The 24,349-nt window shown below is 41.6% G+C and overlaps 1 protein-coding gene and 1 long non-coding RNA gene across 5 annotated transcripts in view; one reads left to right on the top strand and one right to left on the bottom strand.

The window, feature by feature from the left end:
- LOC125501930 overlaps positions 1 to 24,349 on the top strand; it is a 69,635-nt gene that overhangs the window by 19,756 nt on the left and 25,530 nt on the right. Inside the window, exon 2 of the long non-coding RNA XR_007279670.1 lies at positions 20,690 to 20,832. This is a non-coding gene — a long non-coding RNA (uncharacterized LOC125501930). The remainder of the gene's footprint in view (positions 1 to 20,689; positions 20,833 to 24,349) is intronic.
- LOC105686452 (A disintegrin and metalloproteinase with thrombospondin motifs gon-1) overlaps positions 1 to 24,349 on the bottom strand; it is an 88,890-nt gene that overhangs the window by 41,543 nt on the left and 22,998 nt on the right. For all 4 annotated transcript variants that reach the window (XM_048659103.1, XM_012401732.3, XM_020856503.2 and 1 more), the window contains exons 4-6: positions 6,274 to 6,450; positions 4,678 to 4,838; positions 4,462 to 4,587 (exon numbers count right to left, since the gene is read on the bottom strand). In XM_048659103.1, the coding sequence (XP_048515060.1) occupies positions 4,462 to 4,587; positions 4,678 to 4,838; positions 6,274 to 6,450 (464 nt within the window). The remainder of the gene's footprint in view (positions 1 to 4,461; positions 4,588 to 4,677; positions 4,839 to 6,273; positions 6,451 to 24,349) is intronic.

Genomic DNA, 24,349 nt, shown 5'->3' with positions numbered 1-24,349 from the left:
ACCGTTTAATATTCGCGGTAACCCGGGCACAGAGAGAGAGAGACAGAGAGAGACGAAATAAGGAAATAAAGATAAAAAAGAAAATTAGGTCATCCAAAGTGGTCTAAACTTAGTTTAGATCTGTTACGCCCATTTTAGAGATTTCATACGCTATATACCGCGCACCGCAGATATAGGTAGGCGCGGAATCTTTTATATTTTTTATCATCATTGGTAATCGAAGAAAGATGAAAAAAAAAACAATTTATTTCCCGATCGAACTGAAAATCTGCTGCGCGATATGGAATTTGAAATTCACGTGGTTTTTTTTTTACTGACAGAAATATCGATGATATATATTTTTTTTTCTTTTCTTTTTTCGTCTCCCGCGACGGTCAATCGAACCGTTACCATATTTTTTGACATTGCTGAGGGTCAAGGTGTAATCGAGGAACAAATGGAAAGGATATTCACAAAGCTGAAAATGGAGAGGGATATCGGTGGTTTAATAACGCGTTAGGTACGCGAGTACCTACGGTAGATTACCGTTAAAATACCCTGTTCGCGAGAACAGAAGAATATGGCGAAGGCTAATTGGTGAATTTGAAAATTGCGGTACACCTGTGCATTGTTACGGTGGGAGCAGCCGTTTCACTGCACGGGTTTATTATTATTATATACGGCGTAGCTAAATTGAATCGTTTCGAAGAATTTCCGTATTGCGTTTTCGAAGCGTACCTACTACCACACCTATATGTGTATGCACCGCGTGCGCGGCGTGCGGGATATCATCTCATTAAATTTGCGAACTCCTCATTTGCCGCACACATTTTAATCTCCCAGAACGTTGTATATTCACCGACGAATAACGTGGCATTAATGGGTATAATTATTTGGCCAACTTCCAAACAATATGGTCGACCGTAAACGTATATAGGTATACATGCGAATGGGAACTGAGGACGTCTGATCGCTGTGTACACCGTGTGTCTACCGAACTGTACCACGAATCGATTTCAAAAACGTGAGACGAAGACGTGATTTTTTGAAAAAAAAAAAAAAAAAAATTCCTTCGACTCTCGAGGAATGAAATATCCTCGGGATGGACGTGTGAAAAAATTCTATTACAACGCATCAACCTCCTAACCAACATTTTGAAAAAAAAAAAAAAAAGGAGTTACGACGATAAAGTGGAAAAAAAGCGTTGTAAATTTCGAAATTTTATCATCGTTGGTTAGGACGTGATTCCCCGATGTGGTACGATACAACGCGGCGGTACGGGTGTTCGTTTCTTTTCGCAGACGTTTCCGGTTTCGTCTTTTGGCCGTCGGATATTCTACCGAGAAAGATTCGATCGCTCTCGTCTATTTCGAGTCTTAAGCAGCGCGAAGAGGTTTAATGTTTTTCCGATAATATCTTACCGAGGCTACAAAGATACGGGTGAGAGTTTATTTTAAAAATACACATAAGTACGTGCACACAAATAATTTATCTACATTGGTGTGCGTCCGTACGACGGGCGTAAAAGAAATGCCGGTTGGATAAAATTCTATAAAAAATTAGAGTTCGGATGAATCAGAAGTCAAAATTTGAATCTGGGTAAAAAGAAACACAGAAAAAAAAAAGAACGCGAAATTAGAAATCCCGGTCGAACCGGCTCTTTCAAACAAAAAAAATTCTTCTTCGTGCGTGCGGGAGTAATTTGCAAAAAATGACGAGAAAAAAAAAAATGAAAAAATGAAAAATGAAAAAATTGGCACAGATTCGTTTCGCCCAGACATTTTCATCGGCGTGCCTGCATATATTATCCGCACGGTATTGCCTGAGTAGAATGAGAAGAAAAGAGAAGAAAAAAAATAAAAAAAAGAAAAAAAGAAAAATGAAAGAAATTGAAAAACGTGAGGCGAATATCGTTCACCCCTTTTGGCCCCTAGCGGCGCGTGCGATGGACTTTTTAATATGCTGCCATCGGCGGACCTTGAAATGATACTATTTTTGGGACGCGTTCGCGGTCTGGAGTTGCGGTGAGGCAGTGAACTTGCCGGGGCGGCTAATTTTTTATCATTTATTTGTTTTTTGTTTTGTCAGTTTTTTTTTTTTTTCATACGCACAGAATACACGTCCCGTGTCCGTTACCCGCGCCTCCTCGTGTGGAAAAATGAAAAAGCGCGACGCATAGATCTATAGGAAAGAACGCGGAATCTACTTCGCTCTCCAGAGCTAGGAAATTCGACTTTACTTCGTTTTTTTTAAACATTATTCAAACAATTTTCTTGTCATCCGAACTCGGACGGTGTCGAGCAATAAAGTCGTAACGAACGTTTTCGAAAAAAATCGCGCGATCGATGTATTTCTACGACCCGGGGAAGAGCTTCGCGTTTTCTCGACAGCTTGAAATAAAAAAATGTTTTTTTTTTCGTCGGTTGAGACGTTTTTGCTCATTACCGTCCGCTTCTCGCGTACATCGTGCGCGGACGGTCGTAGACTGTGTACAGGCGCGAGTACAGGTTTCTGTCACATTCGATTTTCAGCGGTTGAATTTTTAACGCTAACGCCGAGATCAGATCTCTTCGGTACGCGTACGCGGCGGTCTCTCACGGCGGTGTTAAGTGCTGTTTCACGCTGCCAATCAGCTCGATTGTTTGTTCGATCGTAATTAAATTTTATTTATGTAACGAGCAGGTAGACGAAGTGGGTATTATAAATCGCGTTTTATCACGCATCGCTATTATACGTCAGCTGTTGCCGTATTTTTTGTCCCTCGGCGTATATGGGTATGCAAATTCTCTTTTTACTCGGTACTCGACGTGTAGTTTCGTTCGTTGTTTCGTGTGTTCGAATGTTTTTTTTTTTTTTTTTTCTTATTTCGAATTCTTTTTCATTTTCGGTTTTTTTTAACTATCTTCGAGGCGTTCCGCGGAGCCGCCCAACCGGCGATCCGACTTCACTTACACACGTGATCTGGAATCGCGCGCTGTACAAACGAAACATTCTATTTGTGCATCCGAGAATTGGATCGCTCGGCTATTTTCGGAAAAACCTATTCGATCGGCTCTACACCCCGAAGCTTTCGCGGAGATAATTGAAAATTCGAATTCGTTGTCTCACCGATATACTTTGGATTTTGGCCAAACTCTAGGCGAATCGGTACACGTACACGATCATCTATCCGCAAACATAAAATATTTCGAACGCGACGACCTTGTGTCGATTTTATTTGGCCGGGGGAATTCGGGTCGAAAACCTCAAATGTTTAGATTTCATTGAGTTTTCTTTTATTTCGCGAAGAAAAATTCCAATTTCGCCCCCAACGTGCCAGAAATCTAGGGCGCGCGATTCTACGTCGAATGTCCCGTACATTCGCTTGGATCAGATGGTTGGGTACGCAACGAACAACGTTGGGATTCGTCGCCTTTTTTATGAATGTACTCTAGTATTTATACATAAATTAAACACATCGTTGCTAACTTCGGTTTAGTGATTCACACCCATATTCGTATCTTTGTTGTTTTTTTGTTTTTTTTTTCCTTACTCTCCGCTTCAATTGATCGCGCTGTACACGATGCGGCTGTGTAAGAAACTCGGTGATTGGGTCAGCAAAACATTCGAGTACACATAAAAGCTCACAAATGGATGTCATTCTTCGCGCGGTTTCATATCCACGACGCACATCGTGCGCGGCGTATGGTGCTCCCGGTGGGTCAAGGTCTTACGACGTCCTCAAAAAATCTCTACCGACTCGGAATCTAGATCGAAGAAAAACGCTCTTCCGCCATCAGTCGCTCGATTTTTTCCCCTCCCCCCCCCCCCCCCCGCCGAACGACCCGCATGAATTTTTCATCGGATTTCCATACGTCCAAGGCACCCGTGCGATGTAAATTTTTTTACTCACCGCGAGCCGATGCGGAAAGAGAGAAAAACAAATAGAAAAAAAAAAAAAAAAGAACGATTCGGACATCCATTGACAGTATAAAGGAATCCCGATCTATATTTATTGAACGGATTAATCTGGCGATCATAATCAAAGTCTTTGTTTGTAACATCGGAGTAAAATATCGTAACACACTCGCGCGGGCGTATATTTCATTCTGTCCGTAGGTTACAAAGAAACACTTTGTGCCTCGGATCTTTGATAGGAAACAAAAAAGAAATCAGATCTAATAAAATACGTTAGATAAGTATTTGCGGTTCGGAGAAACTCGAGGAGCGCGCCCCGCGCGACACCCGGGAACCGTCTACCGTACATGAAAAATCGCAACCTTCGACCGACCTTCCACGCGTCACCGTACATTCGATCCCCGGGGATCCGAAGCCGTCGCTCGATCGAAGACGCGGACGGATGGGAGAAATTTTTTTTTTTTTTTTTTTTCGCCTCAAAATGGCACGGCAATCCACTCTGTTCGTTTTCGGAAAAAAATGTGGCTGGATAAGAAGCGCGTGGAAAGGAGAAGAGAAATTTTTTTGTTAAATTGGAAAACTCACCATTCCGTGGCAGAGACTGACGGAAACTATAGATTTCGGATCGCCGTCGACGGTACCGCTGTAAAAACAGCCGAGTTGGTGTCCGGGATGTTCTCGCCTTGTGGAGTTTTCACCTACGTGAGTAACCTGGAAGTGAGAGAGAGAGAAAAATTGTCGCTCAGTTTCCTCTCCGTTTCACGGATCGAATCGCGAAAACGCTTGCGGTTTTTCACTCACTCTGATGTTCGGCGAGATGAAGCTGGAGTCGTGCGACAATAGGAGATGAAAATTTCTTCCGAACGCCCTGAATTCGTACTGGGGATGAGGGTCCCACACCTCCTCCTTGGAGTGTCTGAAATGCCCGGTGTGATGTCTCGTCGACGCCTTAGAATCGTCCGCTGCAATGGCGAAAAGAAAAAAGGATTTTTTTTTATTTCTCTTTTTTTTTTTTTTCCAATGTCCATTTAAGGTGGAAGCAGACGGTAGTATGTGCATCGAAACCAAACGGCGTGATATCCGCGCGTCGCGTCGCATCGCGTCGCGTCGCGTTCTAAATATTTGCGACGTCTGTCTGGCCGTCTGAAGCCTTCTTGACTGCAAATCGAAAGAAATAAGAAAAGGGAGAAGCGAGAAAAGAGAGAGAGGAGGAAAGAAGAAAAAAAAAAGAAATTGAACGAAAATAGAATATAGCGAGACGCGAATAGAATAATAATTATCGTTAAACGCGTGCGCTCTTATAGATCCGAGAATTGACGAGGACTGTCAAGTCCGTTGGTGCCCGATGCAGTTAATGACTGCAAAACGTACGCGTCGAACAGAAGAGGAATGGTAAAAAATGAAGATAAAATGTAACGAAGGAAGGGGAGAGAAAGGAAGAAAAAAACGAAAAAAATAATAAGTTACAAGGAGAGGAATTGCCCCGATGAATTTAAACGCCGTGTGTAACGCACGCGGCACGCCGCAGCGCGTAATCGCAAGCGTATTAAAACTGCCGCACAAGCGCATTATGAACTCTAATATTAAAAGCTGTATCTGCAAGCTGATGCAGTTTCGCTGCAATTTCATTTCAATTGGCCTAATGGGGACCAAGATTCTCGGACCCGCAACGCGACTAAAACAATCAGACGGACGAACGGGCGAAAAACGAAACAAATTGGAACGGCAGACTCGAAAAAAGGAATACGAAAAAAAAAACAATCAGAGAGCGTCTCGGATCGCGACGAAAATTTTTTTCAAACTCGAGCGTCCACCGCGAAATCGAAAGAAACGAAGAAATAAAATTGATCAAATTATCTAAAATTTTCCATTTTTTTCTCAGATCGAAAAATGAGGTATCCCGAAAGTTTTGTAAAACTTTTTTTAAACATGTTTCTGAATTTTTATGATTCGTCAGATTTTTTTTGCGGTAACTGAAGGTCTTTCTCATTCACTTCGGATACAAATAAGGTGGAGAAGTAATTTGGAAAAAAAAAAATATCGCACAGGAATTTTAATTATTCTGTTTTTTTTAATATCCCTTCCAATTTCTGTGATCGTGCATCAGGATGTCGTCTAATTCACTCATTATGGTTCAACAATCTCTGACTCACAATTACTGCATGTAATTTATTGGCTTGCATTCGCACGAATTGGCGGGGTCAGAGAAGTCGATTATTTTAATATAGGTAATACAACCCGTACGAACGACCTTTGCGCGAGGAATTTGATCCGAATTAATTGGATTTTCAATTAGTTTTTTTGCTCCCCCTTTTTGTTTTTTTTTTTTTTTCTCTATGGTCGACGTCGCGAAAAATAGACCGTGCATGAAAAAAAACATAAAAATCGCACGCTCACCGTCGTCCTCGTAGATGTTGCGGTGAATTTTCTTCAGTAAAACGTGTTCGACGTTTTCCCATCGGCCTCCGTCGTTTTCGCGAAAATTTTTATTCGGTTCCACGACCGCGGGCGCCGCCGGAGGTTGTCCTCGATCGAAAGCTTCGATTATCGGAGCTGGACCGAACCTTTGAACAACTGAAACAGAAAAAATTTGCGAAATTTTATCGATCGGTCGATCGGCGACGGAGGAAATGAAAAACAAAAAATTACGAGCAATGTTTGGAGAAAAATAATTTCAATATACTCGTCCGACGTAGGATGTGAAATTATACGTGTCTCGTTCAACTTGGATAAGAAGCGACAAAAAAATTGGTTCGATAAAAAATATCGATTACGCTTTTACAAGGAAATAGGAAACGAATGTATCAGGGTTACGAAACGAGTACCTTGTACAACGTTATTCTCCTCAGTTTTGTTTCGCAGACACGAGCGAAGCGAAAAAAAATTGAAAAACGTAAAAAAAAAAGATCCTTGCAGTGTTACGATGCAATCTGTCAAGGACTTTATGGATATGATTTATAGCCGACTTCGTTAATAGCGTTCGTTTATGTCAAAATTCTCCCGCATTTTATGTTTCTCATTTTTATAAATGACGAGTAGACTTCGTACATGCATGCATTTTTATCGCGATCGTCTACATCGCCATGTATGATCACTAAATCGTCGAGGATAAATCATTCGCCATCGAATAGGCAGAGCAATTTTTTTTTTTCACGCGTTATTTCGGCGATGTCCAATTTTTTGTTTCTTCCTGTTTTTTCATTCATTCGCAAGGATCTCAACGACGTCTGTAGACCGTTAATTTTCTCATCGATTTTTTTTTTTTTTTTTTTTTTTCTTTTTTTTTGTTGGGAAAAATATATTTCAATCGTATTCGCAACCGTGCAATTTATTCGTACGATCTGTTGATTAACCTCGGTTCACTTGTCCAGCTCGTTCTATTCTCGCGGCGATTTTCTCATTCGATCCGAAACTTTTTTCACTTCCTCCGCCGCGTCGATAATTATCGATAATAGGTAGCTTCAGGTGTTTATAGTACAGGATAACCAGCTTACGAAACTGATAGACGTTGCTACACATATTTATGAATCGCATGTACCCACCTTTGCTACTTATGTATTATTACATTACATAAATACGGGTAATGTGTAATTATTCACATGGAATCTCTAGATCTGCGGTGTCGTATGTATACAATAATTGACGATAAATATCGATTCCCTGCACAGACGTCGTTGAAATGAAGAGAAAAAAAAAAATAAATAAAATGAGAAAACTCAATGAAACGCGTGCTGATCGCGTTCGTTGCGCGATGAATATATTTCTTTTATCTAAAATATGGCGTACACGGGTGGGGGAAAGAAAAAATTAATTTCTTACATACGCCCGTCGAATTTTTCGTCACTTTTCGAAATATAGTTTATACGCCCTTGCGTTCGGCTACGCGCTACTAACGGTCCGCGTATAATATTATTTAATTTATTCGATTATCTGGTGGCGAATATCTAACAATATACATATAGAGATACACAAGAGAACGGTACATTAGTAAAAATTGCCTCGAGGGCAATTAAAACTATTCGTAGCAGAGAAAAAAAAAAAATATATTTTTAACGTTCGATCGTCGCGTATTATTTCGCCTTCGATTCGACGCGATTTTTTAACGGACGCACAAGTATTTCGGGTCAACGAATTTCGGAAAAAAATACAAAATCGAGCGAAGAAATGGGGTGAGTCTGTGTAACGTGAAAGAAGATGGGGAAAAAAAAATTTACACGTTACGTAATTTGTTTGATATAAATGTTTACGTTCGCACGCCTTTCGTATTAACGTAAATACATGTATGTATATATGTATAGATATACCTAATACGAATACGTATATTGATACGATATTAATATTCGATACGCACGGGCGTAACGATCCAAATGATTTTATTGTCCAATCAGCATCCTCGATGCGGATCATTCTATGTGCTTGGCAAATTTGTTTCTGATGTTTTTTTTTTTTTTTGTTTTATTTTTTTCTCTAGTTTTCTAATCCGTTGCGTCATATTACGTTCCACGGGCTGTAACCGTACGTTGAATTCGAACCGTATAAGATACGCGTTCGTGTAACGCGCGGATGGATGTAATAAAAAAAGAACGGATTTTCAAAAATCGGAAGAAAGTACGAGAGAAGAAATAAAATAATTGAAATAATTGAAATAATAACGAAGGCGCTCGGCAGTTGCGTAATTGATCATCGATCACTTATTTTACGGTGTAAGTATACACGCGGTGTACCGCGCTTCTGCATAAGGTATATAATTATTCTCGATTTATGCCAAGAACGCTATTTTATTAATAACAATAGTGTAATAACAATCATCATTATTATTGTAACAATATAATTCGTGGGTTGGATTCGAGCTGCGGGGAAAATAACGCGTGTATTTCCTGATCACGACGCCTGCGGGAGATTTTCAATTCGTCGAATCTTACGCCATATCGCGTATATTATACCTCGGATGATATTTCGTGAAATATCGGCCTCTTCTGACCTCGATCATTTTTTAAAGTTCCACCTTTTTTTTTCATCGTCTCGTTTCGTTTTGTCCCTCTTCTTCTTCTCCTTCGCAACGAGTTCGGTTCCTCGCTGCTCTCGATCGAGTCCCAAAAATTCTTTCGATCGGAAAATCGAAAATCGGTTCTCCAAATTTTATTCTCCCATCGCAACTGGGTGCGCGTCTAATTTTTACACGCACTTACGCGGACGCATGCGAGCGATGCGAGATGATTTTCGGTAGTCGTTCCGCCGTTTGGTCACGAACAAAGGTATAATATAGGAGAAAAAAAAAAATGGAAGGAAAAAAAAAAAAGGAGACGAAACTCGCGTCGCCGCTTGTAAAAAAAAAATATCACGCGCAACGCGCCCTAAAGTCACATACGGCAGATGATTTATAAAATGACGAGCGCGGAGCAAGTAGAGCGAAAGAATCGAGCTCGGCCGAGGCCCGGCCGAAGATATCGGTCGAAAACCGAGACGAGAAAAAAAATCGGTACGTATGTATAAGCCGAGGCGATCTTCCGATTTGCGGAAACTTCTTTCCCGAATCATCGGCGGTCCGCGAGAGACGTGGAGAGGAGAAGAAAAAAAAACGTTCGCAAAAAAATTGGCATAAAAATTTTTTTGCCGACACTTTTTTGTTTTTTTTCTTTTCCACGCACGTTCCGAGTTTTTTTTTTTTTTTTTTTTCGATTTCGCGCGAGGCTCGCGGATCGCGTGCGGTGCAGATTACGTACGCGTCCCGTACGCGTACGTACGTACGCGGGATCGTTGACCAGCGGCTAGTCGCGGTTGTGTGTAGCTTATGAATCTAGCTAACTCTATAAGCCACGTGCCGAACCGTGCCAAAAGTTACAATTGATGAATTGACCAGCCTTTTATAGTTATATATATGTATGATACGTATAACGTAATACTATGGCATGGCTAAAAAGAGTGACTCAAAAACCGCCTGCGCGCTGCCGGCCGAACATCATCGTAGCTATGCGCTGTGCTTAACGCCGTGTGATGTTATATTCCGATTTGTCCACATAGCGCTCTAAGCGTGTAATAGACCGAGATGATCGTTCGGGACTCCGCTTCTTTTTTTTTTTTTTTGTTTTTTTTATAAATGTATTTTTAAAGGGTTACTCATCGCGATACCGAGTCCGATATTAATGGCGATAGCTGTCGCATACCTATGCTTTTTTCCTTTCTTCTAATTCGACTTCTTTTTTTTCTTTTTTTTTTTTCGAACACGTTCGATAAAAACTTCCAAATTGGTATCGACTACCGGGGTACTCCTATTCGTACCTAATGTGTATTGAAATTAGATATTCACTTGCCATGAGAAACAGTTTTTTTCTTTTCTCTTTTCTACAATTTTTGTAAAACTTTTTTCGAGAATAAAGACACTCCCCTTCTATTACATCCGTCATCGGAGCAGGTTGATTTAAAACGAACTTCACCCACCTACAATACCGTAAGCTTGATTTACTCGCCTCGTGGTAATGTTGTAACTGTCTTATTAATATAATTATACAAGATAGGTAACTATACTATATACAAACCCGCATGGATAATGGAATTTTTATTCCGGTTAGGTGGGTAGCCGTACAGAGGATTCGTGTGTTACATACATATACATAAGTAAGTATACGTATACGACGTATAATACGTGGGCCGGAAGTACCGGTTTATTAATATGTTAAACGATGTGTGCAAGCTCATTGTCAGACTCCATTGTCATTCGATGCAGACTCCTTTTTTATTTTCTCCTCCAGTTGTTTCGATTTTTTATTTTTCACGTTTTTCTTCTTTCTCTCTCTCTCTCCTCGTACCGATTTTCGGGACTCGGAATCGGGGATCCCACGCCCAGGTGGTTCGATTCCGTCGCGACGCGCGGGCCGCGATTTGGATGTGATGGAAAAAAATAAAAAAATAATTTTTTTTATAGCTCTACTTTTTTTCATTTTTTGCGCCGGACGTTTCGGGATCCTGTATTTTTATGAATGAAAAAAGGAGAAAGTATAGCGGCGGGCAGCGAGTAATGTATTTAAAAAAAGAAAGAAAGAAAGAAAAAAAATAAATAAATAAACGAGATAGGTATACGCGAGCGGAGTTGGCACACAATGGATATAACCGCGAGTTCGTTACATATGTACGGGTACAGTACCGCGTCGCACAGTCGCTTATAGGTACATAAGGTGGGGTATGTTCAGGTATTGTGACTCGACGAATGAATGAATGAAATAACCACTTGAATATTATATCCTTCCATTCAAGAAGATGCCATGCTATGCGACGCGACGCGATGCGATGCGACGCGCGATATCCGACTCTCGATGATTCTCGGCAAACTTATTCCGCTCTTATACATATATGTACGCTAAGAACGCGAACAACGCCCGGCGCCTGTCCGATTAACCTCCGTATCTCTTCGCATTTATTGCGCCAATTTGCGGCAGGATTTTTTTCTCCCTCTCCGTCGTTCGAATTTCCGGCGATTTTCGAGACGGTGAAAAAATCGTCGACGATCCGAATTCATCGAGGAATCGATCGGAACGCGTCGTCGTATTTTTTGGAAAATTCGCAAAAAAAAATCGTCGGCAACGGTTTCAGCGCAAAACTTTCTCGTCAAACGAGTCGCGATTAACGTTCCCCCGTATAAAATTTCCCCCCCTCCGCATCCCGGTTATCCGCTGTCGGTGCGATAATGATATAATTGCGCGTAAGCAGATCCTGATTACGTAATCGATAACGAGATAATTTGCCCGCCTAGTTTTCGCGCGTTGCGTTGGATTATCGAAGCGGTCCAGAGCGACGAAAATCCTGCGGATTCTCGTCAGCGATTCGAAAATCGAGTCCGAATTTTTTCCCTTTTTCTCTGCGGATTCCCTCGGCGGGCGCCGTTCCAATGGGATTTCAAAGTCTCTCGTCGCGCCGTTGCGCGTTTCTGCGTTAGAAATAAATATATAAACGTGCAACAACCGTTGCGTAATGAATAACCGGTAAAGCGATAATTTGTTGGTACTTAACTACCTACACGAGCAGAGAGTATCGGTTGCCCACCTATACGGCGTGTTCTAACCGTCGTTAGTTTTGCGGTAAACTTCGCTTTATTATTTTACCCAACTGTATTTGAAACCAAAACCAAAATGTTTGTCATTTGGTCACGGAAGGGTGTTTTTTTTTTTACCGCGAAAATTTTACACCAGTGAGAAGATTGCCGATCGAAGAGAGGGGGAAAGATTCTTTTTTTTACGACGAGAAGAAAATAACGCGAAAAATTCCAAGGTGTGAAATTTTTTTTTATTTTCTTCCCCGATTCACGTAACCGGCTTTCTTCTTTGTTTTCTCATTCGTTCGATTTTTTCCCACGTTTAAATTCGACGTCGGTTACGTATGAGTTTACCGTAGGTTACATCGATATATCAACGTGTTTTACTCGGGATAACGCGTGCGTTTAAGATTGTTAATTTTCAGCCTTATTATAAACTAGTTGGAAAACAGGTTTTGCGAAACGAGAAAAAAATAATGAACGAATAAATAAATGAAAGAGATAAAAAGGAAGAAAATCACCGGTACTCGACGTATTATATTGTAACGTGCAAGAGAATTAACGATGCATAAATTATCGCTCGCGATACAGGGTGCAGTTGAAGCGAAAGATCTCATCTCGACAATAATATATCGCGATACGTGAAATACACATAACATGCGATACACGTGCACAAACAATTCGAAGAATTTTCAGAAATTGTTCTATCGATTCACTGAAAATTTTCTGCTATTCAGATTATTTCATTTTTTTTCTTTTTTCTTCTTCTCTTCATTCGATGCGTTTTCTCGCGATTGAAACGACGTGGACGTGTCGATAATTATATGGGGGGAAAAACAAATTTGTCATTGTTTTTCCGGGTAGTTTGTTTAATTTTTTTTTTTTCTCTGTTTTCGAAACGTGTCATGAACATATATTTCGAATTCGATCGCGTAAACGAGTTTGATACCACTTTTTTTTTTTTTTTGTATCGCCTATAGTGGGAATCGATATTCCTAGAATGAAATTTTTTTTCTATTTGAATCAGAGGAAATTCTGTAAATACACGTCGATTAATCAATTGGTAAAAACCAATTAGCGTAGATTCATTCGATTCGATAGAACGCGAGTAAATTACACCGTACAGTTTCCCTATGCGGAGAAGAACAAGTTCACCTGAAAGGTGCATATTTTTAATCGCAAAATCGTGTCGCAATTTATTTTTTTTTCTCTTCGATATCCGTTCGCAAAATGATCGGACACCCCGTACACGCGAACTTCGCGTTACGAAGACCCTGAAAATTGAATAAGATTGCGTATACACCGCTCACGTTATATTTTACGTTACGCAGTTATTTTAACCTTCGGCGAGAAAGAGAGAAATAACGATTTAGAAAAAAAAAAAAGGAATGAAAAGTGAAAAATCTCCGCGCGCGGCAGAGTCGTTTCGAGTTTTGCAAATATTTATAAAACGATCGTTCTCTTTCCTGTATTCGTCATTCGTTTTACACCATAATATACAAATATATACGTATATTGTACGTGTGTACGAAATAAATCTATCAGCGGATTTCCCCGAGTCTCTGGAAACGATTCATCGCGTCGGGTATCCCCTTCGTATTATTCTTTTTCAGCGGTGTGAAAATTTTTCTGCAAAAACATGTTTTCGCTTCGAAAATTTTTATCGAAAAAAACCTTCCTTCGAGAAATTGTACAACCAAATCCAGCGCGGTGGTCCGTTTTCCGTCAAAACAGCGATAACGGTACCAAAGATTTCGTACTAAGTTCTCGGAAGATCTTTCAGCGTAAATAACCCATGCGCGTACGACGTGTGCAATGAAATTTTGAAATCGTAAGTACGTAAACGCGTTACACGTTTGCGTGTAGGTACGTCTAATTCGTAGACGTTCTATTTAGCGCTCGGAAATCGCCTTGGTTCACCACCTTGGACAGAAATCGTAAAACGGCAAAATCGTTCCTAGAATATTCCGCTCTACGGAATCTATGGACTATAACGGCGGCCTTCGAAATTTCGCACCGCGTATTAGTTCGCGCGCGTCTATGTCACGGTGTAGATCGCGCGACCCGAAATTGAAAAAGATGAAAAAAAAACACGGAGGAGCAGAATTTAGTCGAAAAAAATCTTTACGCACTCCCGAGCGCGATGAATCAATTTTTGACAAAATATTTCCGCCAAATAAATAAATAAGTCGATAACTCCGAATTTTCCGACTTTCCGCGTCCGGAAGACCGCACGCGCGGTTTGCCAGAATAATTTTTTTTTAATATCACCCCGGGTCCTAGACCGTTTTACTCGAAAATATTCAATCGTCTGTAACCGGTGGTTACGATTTCGAAAGTTGGCAACCAGAAAGCAACGGCGCGGTGTCCGTTAATTTGTCAAATCGACTGCAACGTCGGGCTCGTACGGTTTTACGATCGAAACGGAAAAAGTTCCATCCGACCGAAGCTCTTGACTAATGGAATCGCAAAATGGTCACCGGGATTATTTGAATGGGGAGTTTTTTTTCTCTCTCTACTGTATTCCATGATTTTTGGAAAAAATTTCCATCTTTTTTTTCGAAAAACGGAAGGACGATCGCCTCGACTGCAATGATTCCTCGAACGAGTGCATTTGTCGCGAATGCTCTCTCTCTGTATGTAACCTTAACGTGCGTGAAAGAACGCCACTATCCTTATCCGTTCTTGTAAATATCACTTTACTAATTCCGAGTACACGACGAGACGCGTTCATTAGATTATTTTAATCAACCGCATATTATTACGGTGAGCTACGATTAGATTGCGAACCAAAAAAAAACAAAAAAGAAATTGAAAAAACGATAACCAAACAAATAATATGTATTTACAAAATAACAATGTCGCGCGCGGCGCTGCTCATTGATGGCAAAGAAAGAAAAAAAAACCTTCTCTCCGAAGGGGCTCATCGGCCAAGAATTCCAAAAAAAATCCTCTTCGATTTTTTCAGTTTTCAATTTTATTACCCACTTTTTGATATGGATAATAAGAGAAGGCAACTTCCGGACGAATGAGAGCTGGTGGATTAACGTGAAAAATCGCATCTGGGCCCGGTATCGTTGGTAATAACAACGTCGGTAGGTAAAATAGAAGAGAGAATAGAAGGATATAAAACAGCTTAGGTCTGGAGATAATCCGATAGCGGTGGTCGAAAACGGTCACACGCCTACGAAAGCGTTATTTATGCGTTTTCAACCGTATCTCATATGATACAAAGTATTATTATATTATAGAGACACGTGTCGCATTAAAACGGAAATATCAAGAGCCGCGCAACGATATGTGTATGTATACACTTTCGAAACATCTTGCGTACCCTGCAACCGCGTAAAACGAAACTAGAATAAAAAAAATCGTCAAATTTCGTCGCATCGATGCATCCGTCGCGACGAAGTATCGGAGCCTGATAATTTTCTTCCGAGATGAGAAGATTTTTTCGTAAATTTTTCAACGACGAAAAACGGAACTTCGTTCCAAACTTTTTTTGATTCCCCCCTTTTTTTAAATCCTGTACGAAAATCTTGGGAAAAATTAAAATTTTGTACCACAATATATCGATAAGGTATCCAAAAGCGGTCTCGTTCGATTTTTATTGCGGCCGGTTATAAAAAAAATGAAGGAATGATAAAAAAAAAAAACTGAAAACGAGAATTGAAAAAAAATCGCTCATTCATGCGTCAGCCAAGTAACTGGTAGCGGGCGGTTGAAGCGGTAATCTTCGATCGCGAATGAGATTAATCACGATCTCTCGATGTAGGTAGGGAACGAGCGAGTTTTGAGCGCCACACCGCCTTCGCGATGAATGAATCGGAGTTACAAGCGTCCTTGTGTTTCGTTTTTTAATAAGTATATATATAACGATCGTATTTTTTCATTTTTCTGTCGCTCCGAATGTCTGAAAATGCACTTTGATTCGCGATTGAGCAACGCTGCAGACTCGGCGCTACGCGAGGTACCCGCGATTCCGGGAATGATATTGAAGCGAAAAATGGAAAGGGAAAGAAGAAAGAAAAAAAACAAAAAAAAATAAACCACGCAAAACGCTTTCGACGTAAGCGATCCAAATTTTTTTTAACGATATAAAGTAGAAGACGGAAAAACGGGAAGGTGCAACTACTTCCAGTTTGTTAGGATGGGTAAGAATTAATCGCCGGAGATTTTACGACTCTTTGAGTCGGTCGTTCAGTTTTTGAGCATCTGATTTTTTTAGTTCCTCGTTTTTTCTTTTTCTCTTTATTTTTGCGGATGTGTATCGTAACCACTTTTTGACCGTCCGACCGACCGACCGACCGACTGACTGACTGACTGACTGAATTTTTTTAGCGTAAATATTTACCGCAAGTCAGCAGGATGAATCGTGCGAGTAAGAGAACTGCGTTGAGTAATTTGGGGCCGTACGTACTACGGTGTATTCGGGGAATTGTAAAACGGTTTTTTTTTTCTCTCCTCGCTCCGAAAAATTCCATACCGTAATGTCCGTACACACTTCTTCTCGCGGACGACGAAACATCCGTTTTCGGTTTTTAGCGACCGCGGATAAAAAACGACGAGACGATCATCGGTCCAGGAAAAATAACGTCGACGTTCGGAATTCGACGATCGTCGTTCGGAATCCTGATATCATTTTCGGATTCTCGTAAAGACGACGCGCTGAATCGATAAACGGCAAATAATTTTCTCGTTAATTGAAAAGCCTCGCGGATCGAAGGGGGAGCCAGCACCGAGTTCCTCTGAGAATCGCAGGATGATAATCCCGCGGTTTTTCGACGAGCAATTTATCGTTCGTAGCGGTCGTCATCGTGCGGTAACCTACTGGATATAATATTGGCCAGTATGTACGTATACACGGTTCGCCACGGATACAAACCGCAGCCGGTAGGTAGGCGACTACCGGCGGGAGATTGTCTTTCTCGAAGTGCAGGTAAAATTCTCACTCCGTGTACACGCGATGCAAGGACACGGTGGGACGCGCACACACACGCACCACGACACCAACGTCGGTGCGAGCGAGTACAACCGAATATAACGAAGAAACGTGTCAACGTGTGTGACGTACAACTGCGCGTTTCACCGCTACCGTAAACTTGAACTGAACTTGATATCCGCCATTTTTTCGTTTGTTTGATTTTATTTTATTTTATTTTCTTCACACCGAACGCCCGACTTTTCAAGGACGAACTTTTTGCCAAACTTCCACCCGGTGTAGGTAGGTAACTTATACGGTCGACGGATTGGTTGGATTCGTTTTTCAGGTCTGCGGCAGATCCAGGTCGCTTTCTTATCTGATTTTCGCAGCGTATCGGCGATTCGTCGAATACGAAGCCAAAGAACGTCGTATGATTTTGCGATTGTGTTTTTTCGACCTTATACGAATCGGAGGAACTTGATGTTCTCTTTTCGATAAACCCGATTTTGCTCGACGTGACAAAAAAAAAAAAATAAGGATCGCGATATTTTTCGAACGAAATAGAAACCGAAGGATCGTTTGTCCTTCTTCTGGACCTCTGCGAAGTCCGCAGTCATTCCGTTGTCCTGCCAAATTGTTACATATCGTCTGCGACACGTCCGTTAATCGAAATCGAGGTAACGGCTTCCTGAATTTTCGCTTCGACGGAAAAACAAGTCAGAATTCAATGCCCACCGATTCGCGATGGATTTGCGCCGTCGCCGTGACTTCCACGACATTCGTTTACGAATCGCTGTCGATTCGACCCTAGGAAGGCCCAACGAAGACCTCGGAACCTGGGGGGTTGAAAGAAGGTCACGCGTTGTTTGTCATTTTCCCGATCGTTTCTGTGAACTTTTGAGTTCCCTCGGGTCGACTCGCTCGAGGTTGACTCCGAGTTTTTTTTTTTATCGGTCGGTCGACCCCGCCGTTGGCGAGACGTTGGGACGACCGAAAGAGAGAGAGAAAAAAAATAAAATCGCCGAAAGTGAATTCTCTGCGCGATGCAGTCGGGGAATTTATATATATATATATATATATATCGGTGAATCAGAAAACTCGGACAATGCAATCCCTCAAGTTTTTAAACAGCCGAAATACGAGATCTCGGGGGTCATCGAACTCGATGCTCGATGCTGCAGACGACGACGACGACCACTGACGGCGTCGGGTTTATATAGTCTCGACTAAAATACGCCACTGACCAATAAAATAACCGCGAATAAGATAGCCATCTCTCTTCAGCTACGTCGAAACGCGTAGAGGCCAAAAATTTTTCTCCGGACCATCGGCGATACTTCGAATTCAAAAGGAATCGAAATTTCACCCCTCGACAGATCCGGCGTTTTTCGCATCGAATAACCAAATTCGTATCCGAATACGCGTTCGGGTGTAAATTTATCGGAATAATTAAAAAAACCGAAACTCTTCTACAGAACGCGACGTCGCGCCGCCAAGGGGTTCAGTTGGTCGGAAACTGACCTGTGACGACCGATCCTGTCTGCAGCGATAATAATTTTTAGGTGTAGATTGAGTCGCGTAGTTTCGCGACGGTACGTTTCACGGCGGCCGCCGGCCGTCGGCGGCATCGTCCCGACACGAGTATAGTGTTCAATGTTTATTCACAATCGGTCGAGTGTAGCCAAAGCAAAACGGAAAGTAGTTTGTCTGTCGGTTTGGTCGCGTCGTTGTGCCGACGGACAATCCGCAACGTACCCGACCCGCGGTGATGAGAAACTTCGCTCTCGACGTCCGCCTTTATAATACCACTGACCGAACCGGCGACCGCAATAATTACCTTCGAAGACACTTTACGCCCAACGTGTGTAACGAGAACGTCGCGGTGTATACCGTTGTGAAACTTACAACGACGGCTACCTACTCTCTTTGACGCTTGATATCTCCGAACGAAAACTAAAAAAAATAAGACGATCTTCTGTAAAATAAAATTCACGAATTTCGTTCGTTCTTCTCCGATTTCCCGCAGGTTCTCGATAACAGGAAACTGGTCGATTTTAGGATTCTTACAATTAGTTTCGATCGGATCATCGATTTTCAGCCACTTGTTCGCCGCGACGTGACTTTCTCCCTCAAAAAAAAAAAAAAAAAAAACTCAACGAGTCCCGAGATGATTTCGTTCTCCGATTCTCACGCCGGCCACCCAGGAAGCGAGTTAAAAATTCTTGACCAGTGTTTCGGAGAGAGGGTTTCATGGGTTCCCAAAGAGAGAGAAAGAGAGAAAACAAAAAAAGAAAAAAAAAAAAAAAGAAAAAACTAAACCGCGGATAAATTATCACGACAGTTTGTCGCGTCTGCCCGGAACACAAGGAGGATCTGGTCGCACTATGCCCGGTTGGTTTCGAACGGTCACTTCTTACATTGGCACTTGAAGCCCTGCGGTGTTTTATTTTATTTTTTTTCTTTTTTTTCTCCGAAATTTTTCCATTTCGTATTACCTTTTTACCGAACGGTAACCTCTCTCTGTTTTTGCACGTGGGCAGGTATAAATTTTTCTTCGTTACACCCGGTTCGGTACGGGGTATTCTTCTTATACCCAACCCGAATTGTAATTTTCTTCTTCTTTTTTTTTTTTTTTTTCTCTTTGCCGGAATTTCGAATCGCGTCACGTGAATTTTGTCTCACGTTATCACCGTCGCGTTTCGAAATCTGTTCGGAAAAAGATGAGATGGTAAAAAAAAAAAAGAAAAGAAAAATTGCAAAACGTAGAAAGGAGTTGGCGTCGAATGGCCGGTAGACGAGTTTTTAAATACCTGGACAGGGTTCGTTCTCCGAATCTTTTTCTATACGCCGTGAATGATTTTTGCCCTCTCTCTCGGCAACGCTATCCTAGACTCTCCTATACCTGGTCAAACGGGACTAGACAAATACCTCGGTGTTTAGTCAGGATAAGTGATTTAGTAGCTGCCGTCGGTGATGTTAGCGGTCGACCTGACTCGACTAGCCTCGTGTAACGCGCTACGCTATGTAAGTCCGGGTCGAAACGGAGCAGGAGCAGAAACGGCACCGTGACGAGGTCGAAATGTCGAAAAACGTTAAAAACTTCGTTTACATAACGAGCCCGCGCTCGATCATCCCCGTCGATCGATGGGGAAAATCATCGAAGCCGTCCGGCCGAATGAACGGAAAACAAAAAAAAAAAAAACGAAAAGAAAAAAGAAAATCAAAATCGAAGGTCGATCACCCAATTATGCGGACGAACGGTTCGCTTTTTAGCCCGTGATCGATCGGGGCTTCGATCCCTAATTTTCAATCTTTCGATCGGGTTTCCGAACTCCACGGGGTGTCCGGAGTGAAAAGACCTCCTCGAGTACTTCGGACGTTTTTCTTTTTTCCTCGACCCCTTTCGCGTCCCTCCGGCGAGGAAAAAGCTCGGCGGATCCGCCCGAGTTTTCGATGTCCGAAAAATTTTCAACCGACGCTGACGAGGTTCTCGTTAAATTATTTATTTATTTTTGTTTTTTTTTTTTTTTTCCGCCGTACGCCACGTAGAGCAAACGCCGCGGAATATAGATACGTGTGTATAAATACTCGCGTGTGGCAGAGTAGATCCCGCAACTGAGATATGGGAATACCACGGGTGAGAGACGTTGGCTGCCGGGCTGCCGGGCTCCTCGAGGGTAACTCAGCCTCGACTTCTACCATATTGCTGGCCCATTATACGAGCATTAAACTGAAGCTCGCCGAGCGGAGAAAAAAGCCGCGATGCTGGTTCCGATCCACCTCCGTCGTTTTTCCCTTTATTTAATTTTTACTTCTTTTTTTTTTTTTGTGTGTGTGTTTTTTACCTTCGCCGTTTGTTCCAGCTCTTTGAAACGAGAGACTCTAATGGGCTGCGAAGATTGTTACTCCCCCGATCCGAGAACTGTACGGATTTTATACCAGATCTTAACACTCTGAGGGGAAAATTGTGTCGAATACCCAGAGAAAGAAAAAATTCAGCGACGCGGTAGGTAATTTTTTAAATTCTCAACAACGAAAAGGACCCATTGCGAAAACTTGCAACAATTCTCTCGACGTTCCAAGTTTGATTTTTCAATATTCTCAACGATTTTTAACAGTAAGATCGGAATGAGGTTTTTTTACGGTCCGTAAATTCATCTCAAGTTCGGGACGTGTGACGCCCGACTCGAGTCACGAGACTCTCGCTTTAGTCCCTGTGGATGCGACACACGAATTGATCTCGCGCTAAATTTTCTTGCCCGCCCGCGTTTCGCTTCTGCATATATATAAATAAGTCACGCACCTGTATACGCACACGTGTGCAAATCGGATATGTATTCATAATGTAAATATGTGTAAGACAACACCCCTCCCACCCCCACCCCCGGTAGAAATAATCTTAATGTTAAAAAAAGATGAAAAAGAACGAAAGAAATAAAAATCCACGGCCAACTCTATCGCTAAAAATAAATGCAATGCCACCGAACCGCGGCCAATATATGTATACGTATATAATCCCGATACATAACCGACCGGAACATCATAGTATCAAAAATTTTCCGTCGGTTGGTAAGGATAAAATAAAATAAACGATTTTATTTTCGGTATTTGAAAATAAATGGGGGGTTCGAGGTATGGAAAGAAGATTTCTTCTCCTGTCGTTTCGGAAAATCAAATTTTTCTAAATACCTATACTCGTTCGAAAAAATTCGTCGCCTACCCATGAAAATACCCCGACGAATTCAACGAATATGGAAAATAATGAGAAAACGAATAAGCGAATGAAAATAATTCACGTGATCCCGATGCGCAGACGATGGTATCGGTGGTTGCGGGTGGGCGAGCTGAATCGAAGTCGAGAGGGATCGTCGGGAAGTTCTTCCATAATCCGAACTCTTGAGAAACAATTACCTCTTCCTTACCTGCAAAGATCGCCTTTTCCCTCTTTGATTATTTTTTTTTTCCCTTTTTTCCCTTGCCTTTCTTTCGATTTTTTTTTTCATTTTTTTTTTTTTTTCTCTTTTTTGTACCTGGTCTTCGATATCTGTGCACGCTGCACACCCCCGAAGCCCAACCTACATTCTTTTTTACTTCCCTCTGCTCTCGTGTGCGGCGTTTTTTTTTTTTTTTTTTCTTTTTGCTTTGCGGCAGACCACTCGCATTGAAGTATTCTGAATAATGATGTTCATTATGTAGAAATTCTGAATACATATATATTTATATAAATATATGAAATCACGATCGATAACCTGCTGCAGGTCGAGAGGAGCTATAATTTTAACGATATTAACCTACGTATAGTCGCGGTGAAGTTTCTTCGACGAAATTCACTTTGAAGAGAACGCGTTCAATTTTACCGGATTCATTTTTTGACTCCGGATCATTCTTAGTTTTTTTTTTTTTTTTTTTTATTTTTTACAATTTTTTTTTACGTGCGTTTGCGAACCGTATCGAATCATTCGGACAACCGCGCGAATCGAACTATCGAAAGGTACGGAATGAATTCGAAATTTTTATTCAAAATATTGAGGCGACCTAGAAATCGAAGGAAAAAAAAAAAGCTGAACAAAATGACAAAACGGCGCGCGGTCCGTTACGATCGACTGTATTATGTAAACGAATTCTATACCGATTCGGATACCTTCCTATCAAAGAACGTGTTTCCGATCCGACGATCTTATTTTCGCTTTTATTTCCATCCTCTTCGATTTTATTTAATTTCCACATTTTTCGGTTTCCTTTTTTTCCCAGACACTATATACAACTCGCGAAGAAAGTCGCGAAAAAAGGGAACGATCGAAAAAGCGAATGATTTTTTTTTTTGTTTTCAAAAAATAAAAGGGCAACGGAATAACGAAAAAATCGAATCGTGAGGTGGTAATACGTCGTCGTCGCGCGAGGCGGGAGAGGGAATACGAGAGGGGGGCGGAATCGGAGGAGAGACGCTTATAAAAATGTAAATTCCACCGGTAGATATGTACGTACAAGTATCGTACATATGTACGATATACCTACACAGAGAGAGAGTTTTATACGTATATGTACACACGTGTCGTCGTTGGGTTACGTTGTTCGGAACAGGTTCTCCCTTAATTACATGTGTCCGTGCGCGGTATTTTATATTCCGGCTGATAATTATTGTCGGGTGTGCGACGATGGAGAAAAAAAAAAAAAAAAAAAAAAAAAAAAACGTAAATTAGGAAGATAATTGTGTTAACACCGTAAAATATCGCCGCCCCTCTCCCCCCCTGCTCGCCTCCTTTCTTTCGACGGGGATCCTCAAGGATGCCGGGATTTTTTCGGTCTTCGCTTCAGGACCGTGTGCGTACGATTCGCGGGCGCGTGAAAAAAAAAAATTATCGTTCGCTTCTTCGCGCCGCGAAAAACGAGTCGAATTCAAATCGACGACGATAAATTCGCAAAATCACGAACGTGCGAGTGCTGATTATTTTCGCCTAACAAACGCGGACTCGGCAGCGGTCGAATCGTTCGAGTGCACAAAGATCGCGTTTTCGACGTCTACGCCGAGTTACAATGCACGCTGATAAAAAAGCGTTTTGATTCGTTGTGCACTTTGTTTTTTTTTTTTTTTTATCGGTTTTTTTTCTCTGCCACGCAGCGATCAAAATAATATCATCTCGCACAATCGGATTCCTTGAGATCCAATTGTCGGCGACTCCATCGCCCGATAACATCGGCCGTGTCGGCGACGGAACGCGCGAGACACGAGACGCGACAAGAATTTTTAATTATCCGCTATCCGGATTGTCTCATCCAGACGCTTATCCTTCCCATTCAACTTGCTCATCTGCATCGCGCCGGTGTCGCGTAATTTCGATCAATGGATCGCAATTTTCGTCGTACCGCGACCACCTTTTCTCTCCTGTCCTTCGAGACGGCGCTGCATAATTTGTTTTTCGAAATAGTTTTGCCAGAAAAATTTTTCTAAAACAAAAAATTCATTGAAGATTTGCCGCGGAATGCACCATATATAGGTACACCTGTGCTCGATCGCATGTACGCGTGGGAATTGGAACTTCACTTATAATACGTAGCGATGATAATTTCAACGAGTGATTGTGAAAAAGAAAAAAAAAAAAAGAAAGAAAAAAATTTCTATCAATTACACGGAGTAGCGAGGAATGATTATATATACATATATCGATGAATGAACTCTGGTAGAGCGACGCGAAAAATTCGTTGACCGAGTTTTGCTAAGGCGTACGTTGCAATTGCGGGTAACAGGTGCAAAACTTTTTTACACGCACGTACGTGTAACTACGTATAGTGCGTATGTGGGCACGTACGATACCAGGTGTAACCGGCCCGTAGGTTCAACGTTACAACGTGCGTACCAGCGAGATCGCGATTTACTACTCTGCCTACTCTTTTTATATATATATATATATGCGCGATCGTTACGCGCATATTTGTATTTAACGATATTTTGTAACGTTCGTTTTACAATACCTCGAGGTTAATTGTAATTCACCTCGAGGTATGATAAGTACACGCGAGAAACG

Source organism: Athalia rosae, chromosome 7, assembly GCF_917208135.1.
Source record: "Athalia rosae chromosome 7, iyAthRosa1.1, whole genome shotgun sequence".
In the NCBI taxonomy this organism is placed as follows: Eukaryota; Metazoa; Arthropoda; class Insecta; order Hymenoptera; family Athaliidae; genus Athalia; species Athalia rosae.
This window is presented reverse-complemented; position numbering and strand designations above follow the sequence as displayed.